The sequence below is a fragment of the Anoplopoma fimbria genome, chromosome 1 (genome assembly GCF_027596085.1).
Source record: "Anoplopoma fimbria isolate UVic2021 breed Golden Eagle Sablefish chromosome 1, Afim_UVic_2022, whole genome shotgun sequence".
Lineage (NCBI taxonomy): Eukaryota > Metazoa > Chordata > Actinopteri > Perciformes > Anoplopomatidae > Anoplopoma > Anoplopoma fimbria.
The window spans coordinates 27,297,450-27,314,613 of NC_072449.1; the positions used below are offsets into that span (position 1 = coordinate 27,297,450).

General features: G+C 42.8%; 3 protein-coding genes across 3 annotated transcripts; 1 reads left to right on the forward strand and 2 right to left on the reverse strand.

Annotated features, from left to right (window-relative positions):
* Positions 1 to 769: 769 nt before the first annotated feature.
* On the reverse strand, positions 770 to 5,519 carry psmd8 (proteasome 26S subunit, non-ATPase 8). Its single transcript, XM_054609456.1, has 7 exons — positions 5,377 to 5,519; positions 3,699 to 3,771; positions 3,476 to 3,578; positions 3,206 to 3,371; positions 2,479 to 2,579; positions 2,196 to 2,307; positions 770 to 1,551 (listed from the first exon to the last, which is right to left on the reverse strand). The coding sequence occupies exons 1-7, from the start codon at positions 5,479 to 5,481 to the stop codon at positions 1,414 to 1,416; spliced, it is 798 nt and encodes a 265-aa protein (XP_054465431.1). The 5' UTR covers positions 5,482 to 5,519; the 3' UTR covers positions 770 to 1,413.
* nup88 (nucleoporin 88) lies at positions 5,520 to 8,225 on the forward strand. The gene has a single exon (XM_054609211.1). It carries the CDS (start codon positions 5,560 to 5,562, stop codon positions 7,756 to 7,758), a length of 2,199 nt encoding a protein of 732 aa, XP_054465186.1. The 5' UTR covers positions 5,520 to 5,559; the 3' UTR covers positions 7,759 to 8,225.
* A 1,829-nt stretch (positions 8,226 to 10,054) lies between these two features.
* ehd2b (EH-domain containing 2b) lies at positions 10,055 to 17,111 on the reverse strand. Its single transcript, XM_054609333.1, has 7 exons — positions 16,706 to 17,111; positions 15,104 to 15,559; positions 14,702 to 14,878; positions 13,587 to 13,684; positions 11,813 to 12,225; positions 11,516 to 11,680; positions 10,055 to 11,364 (listed from the first exon to the last, which is right to left on the reverse strand). Exons 2-7 carry the CDS (start codon positions 15,322 to 15,324, stop codon positions 10,816 to 10,818), a joined length of 1,623 nt encoding a protein of 540 aa, XP_054465308.1. The 5' UTR covers positions 15,325 to 15,559; positions 16,706 to 17,111; the 3' UTR covers positions 10,055 to 10,815.
* Between the last annotated feature and the right edge of the window lie 53 nt (positions 17,112 to 17,164).

Consider the following 17,164-nt stretch of genomic DNA (forward strand, 5'->3'; position numbering starts at 1 on the left):
GCAGAGTGAAGGCAGCTGAATGCCACACTAAGCCAAATGTCTTGTAAACTGAGAAACCCTGGTTCCTACCTACCACAGAAGCCAAACTTTTCATTTATCAAATAAACAAAACAAGAAGCAAACAGAGTGATTTGGAGAGACTCTGCTCAGCTGGCAGGGAGAGTGGCTAAAAGAGGCTGCTGCTTGGGAGGGGGGGGCTTTTGAAATCAGGTGCTCAGAGAAGGTGCAACACATCAACTCATAGGGCTAGTAGACAGGACTCCACCCGTGGTTCACCTGCTGTCCAACTGAACCGAGAGCAGTTTTGCCACCAAATGTCCAAAAGTGGTGGGTTACAGATTACACCTCAAGCTATTTTATAGTATAGTCAATGTTCAATATAAATTGGATGTTTCTTGTTAAGTCTATTTTATACACAATCTCTAGCCTAGAAAATAAGTGCAAATTGTTTTGCATGTTCATTTATTGGCGTACCAGTCTGAATACCATTGTTTAAGGAATCAGGAAGTTCTACAGGTTTAGTGAATGCCCAAACCACCTGTGTGAACCTATTTGGTTCACCAGAGCAAGACTTGCAGCTTTGATAGCACTGAGAGAGACAGAGGAGGGAGAATATTCTCATCCATGATAGAAGACACTGGAAGGCTGTTATATTAATGACTGCCATTTAGTAAAGTTTCTCAGTTCCTTCAAAAGACTTGCTTTCTAAGAAAGTTAGAAATGTAGTGTAAAAAAACAGAAACCCAGTCATTCAAAAATATATTTTCTGAATAGTTTATTGCAGACAAAGATTTGCATTGTAATATCAACTGGATTACAAACCATCAAGGGAGTAAGAGGCATTACCACTTAGAAAACACACCATCTTCAATGGCAATTCTGTCAGTTGCTAAGATACAAGGCAAGGGCAATGCATTTCTGTGGGCTTTACTAAAGAGTAAATTAACTTTGTATACAAAAAGAGTTTGCTTGAATTAGGAGGAAAAATGTTCAGTAGATTGTTTTGTGTGACACTGACAGAAAAGGTAACAGGGTGGTGATGTAATTAACTTTGTAGTAGTTGTTAAAGAGCTGAGTTTTAATGTCGTTTTGGATAAAATAACTACCTGGACCATTGAAACCTTGAATGTCTTCAATAAAAGGTACATGTGTAGCAATGCTGACTACAGACGGGTCACCAGTGATACTTTTAGTTTTGTTCCCCCTCTTTTAAAAAGAAAGCAAACTTCCAGAGAGATAGACCTGCAGATAACTGAAATACATGAAAAAAAAAGGTTGATTTTTGAGATATGGGCAACAACTCAACCACTCTGCATTCAATTAGGTCATATTCCTCAGGGAAACTGCACGGGAGCGGACTTGATGCACACTGGATCAGCGGCCTGTGTGTCTGAGTGTGTTCCTGGGGGCGGATTACACAATCATTTCCAGCTGTCGTGCATATTCGATGACCTGTTGTGCCAGCTCTGTAGAGGGGATGGTCACCTCTTCTGTCCGCTGCTGCTGAGTTGTGAAAGAGTAATAGCCATCTGGGCTCAAACTCCATCCTCTCTGAAATGAAACAACAATAAGATTTGGCTGTTCGGCAATTTCATTCTTTGTCGGAAAGAATCAAGGATGGAATTTTGTTTCAATTTCAGAGCTGAAATGATAAGAAAACTTGCCTGGCTACTTTTTCCACCTTGCATAATTTATTAAATGTGTTTCCTCTTATTTAAAAACAGGCCCAATTGTTGGACCAAATTATTGATGGTCTGAATTAGGCTTGGATTTGTTTTAGAACCCTAACAGGCTGTTGCAACTATTGTTCACATTTGTAAAATCACATGGGTTTTCACATTCTGTCAGTGCAAGGTACATGTTTTTTGTATCTGCTGTTAACATCTGCAACAAACCAAGTATGAAGAAACATCTCTGATAGAAACGACACGTACGAGGTGAAATGTTTTAATTTATAGTTGGCATTAAATCTGTCTTTGTGTTTTAGTTACCAGCATAACTTTTTTTTCTTCAGATAAATAAAACCTAAGTAAGACAGTTGCCTGTTACTGAGACACTTAATTTCCCCTACAATTATTTTCAAATGAAACTTCAAAATACAAAACACTTAAAAAAAATGTATATGGTAATCTCTGCACAGTACCAACATTGGCATTCAATTTAAGTCTATTTTTCCAAACAAAATCTATACATACCTTCTTGGCATAATCTGTCATCTTTTTGGGGGAACTGAAGAAAAGCACACGGGTGGCCTCACTGAACTGGATCTGCTCATATGCCTTTTCTATGCATCCTGCGATCTCATCACTGCAATTAAAACGTCACAGATTTAGTTCAAGTGTTCTTTAAATACGATGGCATTTTATCACCTGGTCATTTTTTGACTTGCTGATTACAGAACAATCAGATTAAACATAGTAAAATAAAAAAATAAAGAGAAATGATAGCAGGCATGCTAGCTACCATATTGATTCTTACCGAATTGTGTCGAGCAGAATATCTATAAAAAAGGTGTAGCTCTCAGCAGGGATGTTGCCTTTGGCAAGAAATACCTTGTTGTAGCTTCCTTCCATCAAGTACTGAAAAGATAAGGAGAGGATATAAAACATCACAGTCATATTTACATATTATTATTATTACACAATGTTCATATTATGTGTGAATAGACAATTCCAAAGAGTCCAGCATTTATCTGTGGGATTTTTTTAAATTATTTTCGTGCAATTAATTAGTAATTTGTACCTTTGAATGTATATTTGTGAGTAAAACATATCACAGATAGCACATCCATGGATATCAGGCCAAAATCTAAATCTTGGTTACTCAGGTAGATTGTCTATGACCCAATTTTCACAATTTATTTTGAAATGCATTACGAAGGCATGTCGGCCAATTACCATCAATTCTGGATAGCCAATTAGGAGACAATGACAAAGAGGGTGAATATGATCATTTGAAGGAAATTATTCAGCAATTTGAGGGCACCACTACACCAAAACACAGCTAATAGTCTACTAATAAACCTCTGGGTGCTGGTCCATAATTTACTGGACAACCAACTACCTATTCCTACTGCAGTAGTAATGTAAAAATATTTGTGAGGGCAAAAATGACTTCCTAATTGGACACATAAATATCAACATTTTACAACAGTTGCAATATCAAACCCTGAATTTGTGCTTTGTGAAAGGGAAAATTGCAGCACCTGCTCTAGGGACACTGGGTGTCTGATGTATACGTTGGCCTGAATATCTCGTGCACTCAGTCTCTCAAGTTCTGTGTGAAACTCAGACACACGGTTCTGTGAGAGCAGGAAGAGCAGGTTCAGTCCAAGTAACTGATGCATGTAGGCAGCTTCAGGCAGTTCATCCCTTAATGACAAAAGGTAAAAGAAAAAGGGTTATGTTAGAATAGCCCAGTGAATGCTATGTAGCAAAATCCCACTACACATTAAAGAATGAAAAGGTGACATTACTTGTAATCAAAGTAGTAACATTTTAGCTGGGCCATGTATCTCTCAAAGGATGGGATGTCCTTCTTGAGGATACTCCACAAAGCTCCAATTTCAAGGACATCACCTGAAACACAAACACAAATCTTTCTTAATTAGGGATATCTTCTGGATAACTGGAATACAAACGCTAATCCATGATGAATATGAATGTTGTCTGTCAGCTTGACATGCCGCCTTTACTCACGAGCTAAAATGAGCTGCTGCTTAGTGAGCGCAGACCCACTGGTAGGTAAGAAGTTCAGCTCCAGTAATGAAACCTGCAAAAGAAGTTTGATGTCATTTTCTCCAAAATTTGAAATTGTTGCTTATCCTAAATGTTTGTCATGATCTAAAATAATGACACATATCCTTCATCAGTGGTGGACTATACCTACTAATACATGTACTTTTGAGTATTCACATTGAATGCTAATTATTATCTTTACTCAAGTACATTTTGGAACAAATATTGTACGTTTACCTCATAACATTTATTTGGCATCATTTTAGTGATGTGCACATCAACATTTAGTGATGTACACATCAACATTTAAGTGATTACACATCAACATTTAAGTGATGTACACATCAACATTTAAGTGATTTACACAACATTTAAGTGATGTACACATCAAACATTTAAGTGATGTACACATCAACATTTAAGTGATGTACACATCAACATTTAAGTGATGTACACATCAACATTTAAGTGATGTGCACATCAACATTTAAGTGATGTACACATCAACATTTAAGTGATGTACACATCAACATTTAAGTGATGTACACATCAACATTTAAGTGATGTACACATCAACATTTAAGTGATGTACACATCAACATTTAAGTGATGTACACATCAACATTTAAGTGATGTGCACATCAACATTTAAGTGATTTACACATCAACATTTAAGTGATGTATTTAAGTGATGTATCAACATTTAAGTGATGTACACATCAACATTTAAGTGATGTGCACATCAACATTTAAGTGATGTACACATCAACATTTAAGTGATGTACACATCAACATTTAAGTGATGTGCACATCAACATTTAAGTGATGTACACATCAACATTTAAGTGATGTACACATCAACATTTAAGTGATTTACACATCAACATTTAAGTGATGTACACATCAACATTTAAGTGATGTGCACATCAACATTTAAGTGATGTACACATCAACATTTAAGTGATGTGCACATCAACATTTAAGTGATTTACATCAACATTTAAGTGATGTACACATCAACATTTAAGTGACACATTAAGGCATCAATAATCATAATCTAGTAATCTAATCAATACCATTCTGAAACGGGCTTGATCCTGAATGCAGGACTTTCACTTGGAAAGGGCACTTTTAACTTAGAACGTTTTGTAGCTAAATAGAAGATCTGAATATTGGTTCCTTTAGAACTGTATCACATGTGACGTCAGCAGAAAATAGTAAGCATTAACTAGCGTTGAACAAGATAAGTTCAATATGATTAATAGAGAAGTAAACGCTAAAGTTAGAGAAGCAAAGAAGCCAATTCTCGCATGTGTATCTTGGTTGTAAGTTCCAGGTCGGAACTAACTGGACAATGAATTAGCCGACGGTACGTTAACGTTAGCCTGTCACAACACAAAGCCTAATAAGACGACATTGCATCATCAGATTAACACTAAATTAGGGTTAGTCATTTACATTCAAAGGTATCATCCCAAAAGGAATATCATTGCACAACGATAGGTAACGTTAGCTACAATAAAACTATAGCACAACGTTAGCATGGCTAGCCTAAGCTAGCATGCTTAGCTAACAGCGCTGGTGTTCCTGCTTCGACTCATACACACAGAAAAGAACACACGTTAATGTGTAACTCTACCTTAAGTTTGGTCAAAAGTTCTCCACATTTATTCAGGTTAGGGTTTTTCTTGTTCCACTCCGTTTTGAGTGTCTCATACAGCCCTGCGGTCTCTTTCAACGCCATGGTGATTCTGCAAAATATACGACACCGGCCACCGTAATACGTTAAATAACTGTCGTAAAGCAGAGCGCTCTCGTTGCCATGGGCTGCTGTTCCTTGGCGAGCAGGGAGGAAATCAAGATGGCGGCTTTCGGCACAGAGCGCTGGCTGAGCGACCTACCAAACCACTCTATATTCCAGAAAATACGCCAGAAGTTGGATTTGGAACCCAACACAAATGAAAGAGGGGTCGCTAAGAACCTCACCTTTTGTTTAGGGGGGGATTTATTCGTGTGGGATGACACAGACCGCGTGTTTTACACCACCAACTTGCGGCATCTAAACACGGATGAGAGTCCCGGTAGCGGGAACTACCAAACCTTGCTGTGCATCAACCCTCCGCTCTTCGAGCTGTGCCAGGTGTTGCTCAGCCCGACCCAGCACCACGTCGCCCTGGTCGGGCTGCGGGGTGCCTCGGTGCTGGAGCTTCCTCAGCGGTGGGGCAAGAGGTCCGAGTTCGAGGGCGGACGGAGAGAAATCAACTGCAAAACCATCCCGGTGGCGGAGCGCTTCTTCACCAGCTCCCCGTCTGTGAGTCTGCGGCAGGCGGCTTGGTACCCCAGCGAGACCGATGAGCCCCATTTGGTGCTGCTCACATCCGACAACACCATCAGGTTTTACGGCATGAAGTCGCCCCAGACGCCGGCCAAAGTCCTGTCAGTGTCGCAGTCGGAAGATGACACCAGCGGCCATCCTCAGGTCCGCTCCTACGCAGCATCTTTAGGCGAGATAGCGGTGGCGTTTGACTTCGGGCCGATTTCCTCCCCACTTCGGCAGCTGGCTGCACAGGGCTCCAAAGAGCAGCTGGTGTACCCTCTGTACATCCTCTACGAAAACGGGGAGACCTATGTGAGCTACACCAGCCAGGCAAAGGGTGTGAGTCTAACCAAACCCGTTGGACCCCTCCCAATGTATCCTGCAGCAGAGGATAACTATGGGTATGATGCCTGTGCCATTCTCTGTCTGCCATGCGTACCCAGCATCCTGGTCATCGCCACAGAAACGGGCACGCTGTATCACTGTGTGGTGCTGGAGTCCGAAGAAGAGGAAGAGTCCGGGGCAGTGGAAAAGTGGATCCGAGGCACAGACGCAGTGCCGGCTCTCTATGTGTTTGAGTGCGTTGAGCTGGAGCTCACCCTCAAAGTAGCCACAGGAGAGGACGAGGAACCTCAAGAGTTTGATTTCACCTGCCCGATCAGACTGCACAGAGACCCCCTTTGCCAGCAGAGGTATCACTGCACCCACGAAGCAGGAGTGCACAGTGTGGGGCTAATCTGGGTCAACAAGCTGCAGAACTTCCTCCAGTCCGGTGAGGAGGATAAGGACAATCTCCAGGAGCTGGCTGCTGAGAAGCGCTGTATTGTAGAGCACATTCTTTGTACCAGACCACTCCAATCTAGTCAGTCAGCTCCGGTTCGTGGCTTTGTGATTGTGTCCGACCTCTCCTTGGGCGCCACCATGATCTGCATCACCAGCACCTACGAGTGCATCCTGTTGCCCCTGCTGAGCTCCATTCGCCCTCCCTCCCCTCCCCTGCTCTGTACGCATCCAGGTCCAGGCTCTGGTAGCTCCCCTCTGCGCGGGCTGGCCAACGACTCTTTTGAGCAGCACATCCGCAACATCCTGGCACGCAGCTCCACCAATCCTCTCGTACTGAAGGCTGGGGACAAGGACTCGTCGCCGCCACCTCCAGAGTGTCTGCAGCTCCTCAGCAGAGCCACACAGGTCTTCCGTGAGGAGTACATTCTCAAGCAGGACATGGCCCGGGAAGAGATGCAGAGAAGGGTTAAACTCCTGACAGGCCAGAAGAACAAGCAGCTGGAAGAGCTGACTCTGTGCAGGGAGGAGAGGAAGAGTCTGAGAGAGGCAGCTGAGAGGCTGGCTGACAAGTACGAAGATGCAAAGTATCGCCAGGAAACCATTATGAACGGGGTTAAAAAAGTGCTGGGCAGCCTGCAAAGCCGACTACCCATACTGTCAAACAGTGAAAAGGATATGAAGAAGGAGCTGCAGACCATTGTCGACCAACTGAAACACCTTGACAACTGCATCAAACAGGTGAACATGAAGATGGATTACCAGAAGACACAAGTGGACAAGGATGTGCCTTCAGCCAGGACAACGGTCTCACTCAATGCCCAGCAGAAGAAGGTTGTTCAGGATGTCCTCAGGGAGCAGGGACAGCAAATTGGTGACATGATGAAACAGATCAAAGACATCAAAAACCATTTCAGTTTCTAAGCGCTTCAGGAAAAAGTAAAAAATGTCTTGCAAACAATTGGGGAAAATAATTGAAATGCTTGTTTGGCTAAAGTGATTAAATCTGCCTTTTTGTGACATTTGATTAAAACCTTTAGTCATGACTTAATGTGCCATGAGTGGAATGAATATTTGAATTGAAAGATATTTTATATACACTTGTATAACTTTGCCTTTGATACTACATGTATTTTGTCTCTTAATAGGGATACAGTAGGTTTTCCTTCATGGTTTGCATAATATTTTGCATATGTCATACATTAGTTTCTCAATGTTACAGCTTGAGTCAGGTATTTAATCAGAGCAGAATATGCCATGTATAGGCAGGAAATATGGGAAATATTTGAGCTTTTCAATAATGTTTGCTCACTTTTTTGGAATGATAATAAAATTGAATGTTCTCTGTAACTGTCTTTACTCATTATTGACACATTATATCAGCCAATAACTGATGTACAACTGAATAAAAACAGATTGACTTTAATAAAAACTTTCTTTAAAAAAAAAAAAATTGGGGAGGTTAAAGGATAGGTTCCATTTTCTTTAGTCTTTCCAGTTATAGTACTCGCATGTCCATATGCAAATTAAAAGAGATTGCCTGACGTAACTATCACCTCAGTCCATGCTGGCCATGAAGAGAAAAATGATAGCTGGTCCAAATCCACAGTCCCTGCGTCCAGCTGTTTGAAATAAAAATTCAATCTTAAATTCAGCTGAAGACTCTTATTAGTTTCAGCTGAACATTGAAATGTTGATTTGCACAAAAGGATTTTGACCCACATCATGGATCCCTTCAGGGCCATTGCGAACAGGGGGAACAATTACAGCGACCAGTATTTCATATATACAGACTTGTGAACCTTTCTTGTAAGATAAGCAGCTGCATGCCTCCAGTCTGCCATCTACAGTTGGACACTGTTGTGTACATTTTCAGTGTAAGGTTGCCAGGAATCCTGTATCCACCAGATGTCACTCCTCTACAGTGTTGTTGACCTCAGTTTTTCCTTCGATGGAAGGGTTGCGAGTGAGGAATTCCCCACGTAAACACTGAGTGACGTATACGGAGACCTCGGTTTCGTTGAGTAAGCTCCATTGTTGGGGATGTCAGATGTTGTTGAGGGGATCCACTGCTGTAGCCTGCCTGTAAGTTTAACCCCAAGGCTGTAGCTTGATTTGAGCACACAACTGTTTGAGATGGTTTATGACTCAGCACAGCCTCACTATGTAACGGGGGCATTGTTCAAACTGCTATGGGGATATTTGAATCAACTCATTAAAATGCCATTGGTAGCAATGACTTGAAAATACACAAGAACACAACATAGATTCATTTTCTAGTCAAGAAACTTTGTTCCATCTGGGTTGTATTTTGTCACCTCACTTGACTTTTTCCACATATCCCCTCCTTCTTTCTCTCTCACACACACACACACACACACACACACACACACACACACACACACACACACACACACACACACACACATATATACACAGGAGAGGGCATGGTGTGCTGTAGGTCTAGCTCAGGAATTCTCCAAATAGGGGGATGTTGTTAAAGTCTTTCATAAAGGTACAGTGTCTAGATCCTGGGTATGAGCATGAGGAAACTTAGCGGACCCTAGGAAAGGATATATTAATAACTCTTGGGCCAACCCACCACATTCTTCACATGTGAGTCACTGTAAGCCAGAGAGCAGGGAGGAAAGGGCTGCATTGCCTCTGTTTCTCATTTGTGTGTCTTTCCATGGGGGAGTGGAACAGGGAGGGGGAGACCAACCCTTCTTCTGCGAACCTTGAATGCCTTATGTGAAACACACACGGCTCTACACGGGACACATATTTGTGCTTTGCCGCATAGTGTATGCAGGATGGAATCAAAAACATACACAGGCATGCTACCGAGGGAGTGAATGTAGAAGTAAACATGGGTGAAGGGGAATGGACTGTTAAACTGCGTGTGTGCGTGTGAGGGAGGCCCAGAAAAGGCTTCAGATGGTGGGAGTTAGAGGGCAGAGAGTCTCGGAAAATGGTGGTATGGGGACTTGGCAGGGGAGAGCGTGACTCACTGTTTATCTGGTCCGTCACCAAGAGACCAAGTGAGCACGATAGAAAAGCAAATCCTGTTAAAAAAAGAGCCAAATTATATGCAGTCAACTATCAGTTCTGTATTTGACTTTATGATTAACTGTAGACATTTGAAGAACTCAACTTTTACTGACTTTATCAAGCCTTGTCCATTTTTTGAACAAATAAAATGGTCACTAAAGACACAAAACACAGTCTGGGAATTTTATTTGGTTACAATAATAGTTAACATAAGAACAGTTTGGTGGAGCTGCGTACAGTAGTCAGTAATATATCAATGAAAAGTTAATCCCAGCAAGTAATGTTCTTTCATACAACTGATGTCTAGCTCCAGCACATAAAAAACAACAGCAACAATTACAAAAATAATGTATAAAGTTTATGCACAAAATGGTGGCATGTAAAGCATTGGAAGTGATTGCATATAGGTTATTAGATTTGTGCTGCCAGTTTGAGTTGAAAATGATTTAACAAATCATTTGATCAGACCTGAAAATGGTATAATCCTACAAATGATCAATACTTTTAATACTGTGCCACTCTGATCTAGTCACTGAAGGAATGTTTAGCTCTGTACTCTTTCAAATATACGCTGAATACTGCTCACTTAGAGGGTGCCAGCCTTTAATCTATTCTGCTATGCAAACACAAGTAGATATATATTTCTAAAACTCATCATAAAAAGCTAACTTTGAGGAGCCAAAAGGGAAGAAGCAACCAGACCCGTGATTTCTTAATACACAATTTTCTGCAGTCGGTCACAAAGGACTGACTTACGCTTTAATACAGTATGTTCCATTGTGCGAGACCAAAATCTGTCTCAGAGGAGAAGTTGAAAGCATTACAAACAAACATTTTGACCTGGGTCTGGGGGGCGAAACGAGCAAACACAAACAGTAGCACAGCCAATAGAGAAGAGTCTCTCTCAGCTCCAGGGACTCTGTGACATGTCTATGCATCAGAGCCCTTCTGCCTGCGTTTGGAGGGCGGGATCAGACGCGTGGGAAGCTCAGGGGGAAGACCATGGCCCTCCAGCTTGACCTCAATCAGGTGGCTGGCCAGGGCAAATTCTTCATCATCGAGCATGCCATCGTGGTCCACATCAGACAACTTCCAGATGCGGCCCAGCACCGAGTTGGGCAGGCGGGAGCTCACCATCCAGTCCTTAGCCTTGTTGCCGCTCAGCTTGCCCTCATTGGGAGCGAGGTTGTAGAAGATTTCATCATATTTAGGCTTGTCTTTGGTCACCACCCAATCTTCCTCTTCCTCACATCCCTCTCCGTTCTCCTGCGCAAAGGGGTCGCCCTCTCCGAACGGTCCGGCACGTGTCCCTATGAAGGCTCCACCCTGCACACCTAGTTGCTCGCCTGCTTCCAGCTCCTCCTGCCGCAGGAGGGGCATCAGTTTGGCAATGTCAGCTGACAGCAGCTCATCCAAGGCCGTCATCAGGTTGGGCTTCAAGGTTTTGAACTTGCTAAAATCATGAACCATCAGTTGCTCCTTCAAAAAGGGAATGATTCAAATATGTTAGGTTGTACACTTCAAGTTACACTTATATATAACGAACCTGTTAGAACTCAAAGGGAAGTCTTTGCATAATTGCCTCCCAGATGTGCCCGCTTGTAATAAAAAAAAAAAAAAACAGACTCACCTGCATTTTGGTACAATCTGGGAAGTCTCCAGCAGAAATGTTGTGCTGCAGCTGGATCTTAGAGAAAATCACTGGCAGCTGGTAGATCAGATTCTTCTTCTTATTGTCCTTCCTGAAGACAGAAGGCATCTCCTGCTTCAGATAGCTGATGATGTGGGCATGGACCTGGGATTTAGAAGAAGAAAAAAAACAGTACACATACTAAAGTGTTAACACAACTTACTTGACTAAAGTGCAGATACGTCATCCTGTCAATAAACATTTGAAGAGCATGTTGATAAGCCAATAAAGACCCACCCTAACAAGACGCGCCCTCTTGACCAGGTCATTGAGCTTGCGCAGAGCTGCATTGCGCGGAAGGTTTTGGATGTCAGCGAAGAGATCTTCCTCCTCCAGCTCAAACAGCTTCCGGTTGTCGGTAACCATCAGTGGCTCGGACCAGAAGGAGCCAATGTAGACGCGCAGAACCTCCGGGGTGCCAAACACCTTCCCCAGGGACCACATGAGTGCACCGTACACTCTCATCAGCTGTTGGGTGCCCACCATGTCTGCCTTGTTGAGCACCACACGCAGCTTGTCCTCGTTGCCCTTCAGGGCACCGATGGCCTCGGAGAACTCGTCTGATATCTCCAGTTTATGGGCATCGAACAGCAGGATGATGAGGTCCACACGCTCCGCAAACCAGCGCAGCACCGCTGGGAAGTCATAGCCTGTTTGCATAAAACAAGGTTGAATAACTAAGATATGAAGTAACGTAAGCAGCATGCTCTTAACAGAAAAAAAGGGGCAGGAGAGGGGAGAAGGTCGACACAGACACAAACCCTTCACACCTCTTATCTCAATCTGTCCAACCCAGCTGTACGCTCAGACACCAGGGCCTAACTGTATGCAAGAGTATTGAACTCAAACACAATTTTGAGGTACTATTATTATAGTTCCTATTTTATGTTACTTTATACTTGCAATTCAGAGGGAAACAATATACTTTTGAATTATAGTTGCTAGTTACTTTTAAGATTCTTTAACTAATAACACAAAATAGTATGAACAAATATAATGATATATTGTTAAAGGTTAAGCTAAACACCAGTATATAAAGGAATTAAAATTAGCCCCACATTTATCAGCTACAATATCAACGTGATATGTAAATGTATCTTTCAATTATATCTATCAATCTATCGATCATAATTCAACAATACACTAGAAGTATATTATTCTGAAATGGGTCATTGTGCATAATCAGTACTTTTACTCTTTGCACTTTAAGTACATTTTGATGCTTTTGTACATTTACTTCAGTACAGTTTTGAATGCAGAACTTTTACTTGTTACAGAGTATTCCATAACTGTGGAACAGCATCATCTTTTCAAAAACATTATCCCAGTTAATCTGGAATACCTGTAAACTTCACTGTGAGCAGTTTGCACTGGAACTACATTTTACCAAATAAATTGTTTGGATTATCCAGAGAAACTGGGACTTCTTTTTTCTTTTTCCTTAATTTTGCACTGCTGCGAGTACCACAAACAACATTCCATTCACCTCCGTTGTATTTCGGTTGGAGGCAGAAATCTCAGAGACATTTCAAAACCTCAACAGATAAAACTGAAACCATCTGCCAGATACCAACAGTGGTAAGTGAGGTAATATGTTTGTTTTTTTACAATGTATATGCACTGACCCTTTAAAAGTATTAGTTGCTCATGCAGATTGATTTGAGTAATAATGCGTTACTTAAAGCATGGATGAACAGAAAAGTGAAAAAAATACTGTGAGATGATGATGATGATGATAGTTATTTCTCAACGGTACATTCCTCCAGATGTGCTGACAGAATCTTTGTCTGTACCATCTCTGTTCCTGATTAGGGTTTTATGGCTGTTCAGTGTACTGCTGAGATGTTTTCTTGCCCCGCTGCCAAGTGTTGTGGTGACAGAGTAAACTGGTCCCATGGGTTAGCCAGGCGTGTCAAGGTCATGAGTTTGTGAGTCGATGGTCACGGATGTGTGTCTCTGAAGGCCCCCCATTCCCTCTCCTCACCTTTGGCACCTTTGGTACCCTTCTCACCTCGGCTCACTCTCTGCTTAGCACCGGACAGGATCCCCGGTGTGTCAATAATGCTGATGCTCTCCAGGACCTGGTTGGGCATCTGGGCGCACTGGAACCTGGTATTTGCATCAGACAGGAGCCAAGTCACATAAACAACGATAAGACCATGTTCAGAGAGGTCAGTTTTGTTTGAAAATCAGAGCAGGAGGGAAGAATCTAAATCATGTGGAAAATAGTAAACGCTTATCAAAGAAGCCAATGTGATCCGAGGAGCAGATTGGAAGCTGCCCCTTCCCCACCCCTCCCACTGCAGGCCATTGTGTTCAACCAGGCGTCTCGTTGCTGTGGGCTTCCTGAAGGAAAATGACCACTTCTGCCAAAATCAAACAATAAGGCCAGCTAACGATGTGTGGCTTAGAACAACAACACCACTTCCTGCGGTTTATGAGTTTAACGAGCCTACCGGTCCCCGAACAGGAAGTCAAAGCAAATGGAGAGACGCAAATACGCTAACAAACACACCCTGTAGCGGGAGAGAGGGACTCCGGAAAAACTGGTATCAGAAATTTTACTTAAGGGCCCCATCGACTGCAAGACTGCGTTCCCTTCCAGTCTGCATGACCACATTTCAAACAGCTAACAGCACTTTATTGTAAAACATGCGACCCTTTTCGTGGTTTACATCAGTGGAAAAACATACACAGAAATCCAGCAGCACAGACATTAAACAGAGAAGAGGAAAGCACTTCAGTGTTAAGCTTTCTCTTACAGGTTCCCTGGGCCTCACAAAGTCTGTGACGTCATCTATTTGTCTTTGCCCCGAGGGGCCATGGAGCCCTCTGACCTCGTCTTTGAACTTGGGTACATTGCAGTTCCTCTCTGAGTACATTAGCTTTCATCACCGGTGATATCGCTCCCTTTCTCCATTTTTCCACAAATAAGGCAAGTGCCTCCCCACTCTGAAATTTGGCACGAGGATCTGAAATTCCAAAGAGCTAAAAAACTTTCCGTTATATCTCCTTCCCTGTTTCCCCTTCTTGCGTTCTCTCACATAGTCTATCCATTTCATGCTGATATCTCAACTCCCTCAGTGGAATCATTACACAACACGCTGAATAAAGTCCCGCTCTCACCTGTTGAGAAAGGTGTTTCCAAAAGGGTTGAGTTTGCGGAAAGGCTTGTTGGGGTCTACGATAAGGGCGTTTCCGGGGATGACTCCCTCTACCTCCCCATGCATGATGGCAGTGAAGCAGTCAGTGGTGGGTTCAGGTCCCACCCTGCTCCCAGGAATATCCTGCTCCAGCAGATACCTGTGTCACACACACACACACACACACACACACACACACACACACACACACACACACACACACACACACACACACACACACACACACACACACACACACACACACACACACACACACACACACACATAACTTGTGATTATTTCAGTACTGGTTCTTAAATAGGTGAGCAATCACACAAAATGTGACCAGTGAATATATGTTTGATGCAGAGCTGTAATCACTTACTTGATGAACGTTGTCTTTCCAGTGGAGTACTGTCCCACCACCAGCACCATAGGCTTATTATCAAAGTCTGCATCCTCCAGACTGAGGGAATGGAAGTCATGGAAACCATAGTATTCCTCCAGAGGCAGCAGCTTCTTACGATACAAGGACTTGAGCCCTTCTGTCACAGTGCGGATCACCTCTGGCGCCTTCTTCACATTCTTTCTCCCCCAGCGTGACATGTTGATTGACTAACGAGACGACAGGGAGCTTCTTACAAAAATCAATGTCCGAGTGCGTTTGTTGTTTGGAGCTGTTTTTCCTTGGAAAACCTTCAGGTGTTTCCTGTATCTATGTGCTCACTTGTCCTTGAAACGTCCTCTGCGCTCGCCAAGAAGGGACAACAGGGCTGACGTTTCGTTTGAAGACTGGATCTTCCCCTTTGACAACAGTCGCCACGCTGATCGCCTTTAGCCCCTGTAATGAGGACACAAGTGGATGTTAATCCAAAGAGAAAAAAAGAGATGATCCAGATGGCAAAAAGTGTCTTTGTGATCTTGCATCTGGTGATCAAAGTCTGCCACAACCTAGAGTAAGGATGTGGAATCTGGAGTAAGCTTCGGCCCACCAGGAGTTTTTCCAAGCATTGTCAGAGCAGGCCTGGAAAAAGTAGGTGTTCACGCTGGAAAACTTGCAAACCCAACCCTGCGTGAGGATTTGCACAGGCAGAGTTCATTTTAATACAGTGAAATGAGTAAGACATTCCTTTTGACCGTGGTTGTTCCTCTTGCTGGAACATGAAATACGTGCACGGCTTAATTGTCTCATAGAGGGTAGTCTCTATATTTAAAACAAATTGACCCTTTTCTTAACCGTAGTCTACACAAACACTGGATTAGGAATTATAAGGCACAACTCATTATAAGAAGCAGACTAACTCAAAGGCACAAGGGTAAGACACGTGTCAGCAGACGTTAACTCATCTGTGGAGAGGTTCTCTCTTGCAAATCCAATTTGAATGGAAATTTATTAAAAAAAAAAAAAAAGAAAGTCTGCCCAGAGGAGAATGGGCAACACAGCCCTGACATGTCACAAGACCGGTGTGGAAAGGCTTTCTGTCAAAATGGCGAAGCCTGGAGATCTACATGAGACACAATAAATGGGATTTGATCGCCATTACACACAAAAAGCTCTGTGCCAGCCGAGCTGTACGATTAAACGTGGCTTTAAAGGGTTTCCATGAGAATCAAAGGTTTTGTTTAGGTTCTGGGATCAATTTCTAAAGTTTAAGGATGGTGGAAAATGCCTTGTGGGTTTGTACACCACAATTGCAACAGTCTTGGACTTAGAACAAGAAATGTAACATGCAGGATCAACAAGTGCCAGGGGAATCGTACTTTAATATCCAAATGAAGCAATGGAAAAAGCTGTTCAAATACACTATTAAGAGTTAGATAGTGTTTTATTTCACGAATTCTGCAGCTTAGTTATGACATTTGCACTCAAAAACTAGCAAGTCTCAGTTTCCACTTATGTTTCACAATCTGGATATATTTGAATAAAAGCTAAAATACATGCTGATCACTAAAGCCATGGTTAAAAAGTTTGAAAAGGGGTATTTACCAAGTTTTTATGAAGGAGGAACGGACTTCTTCCAGCGCCTGGATCTCTTTTTCTCTCTGCAGTCTTGCCCTCTGGAAAATATTTTGACTTGAGGAGACACAAACAGTCTCTGGAGGAGCTGCTGCTACATGTATGGGTGTACGTTGGACAGCGAATAGGAACACTCCGTGGAGCGTCAACGCAGCTAGATTACAGAGGATGGTTCTTCTCCAGGGTTTAATGTATTTCAGATGAGCTCCAGATCCTACTCGGCTTGCTGAAAGAGCACAAGGCAAACAGTCAGACACACAGGCACACCACACGCAGGGAAACTTTTCTCTCCCCCTGCTTGCTTCTCCAAGTTTGAATGCACCTCCTCTTCCAGGGATGCCTGGCAACACTGGGCAACACTAACACTCTGCTCAGGGCAGGGATGAGCAGAGCTGTGGTCAGAGGGCGTGGGCATGGAGGAGGAGGGGG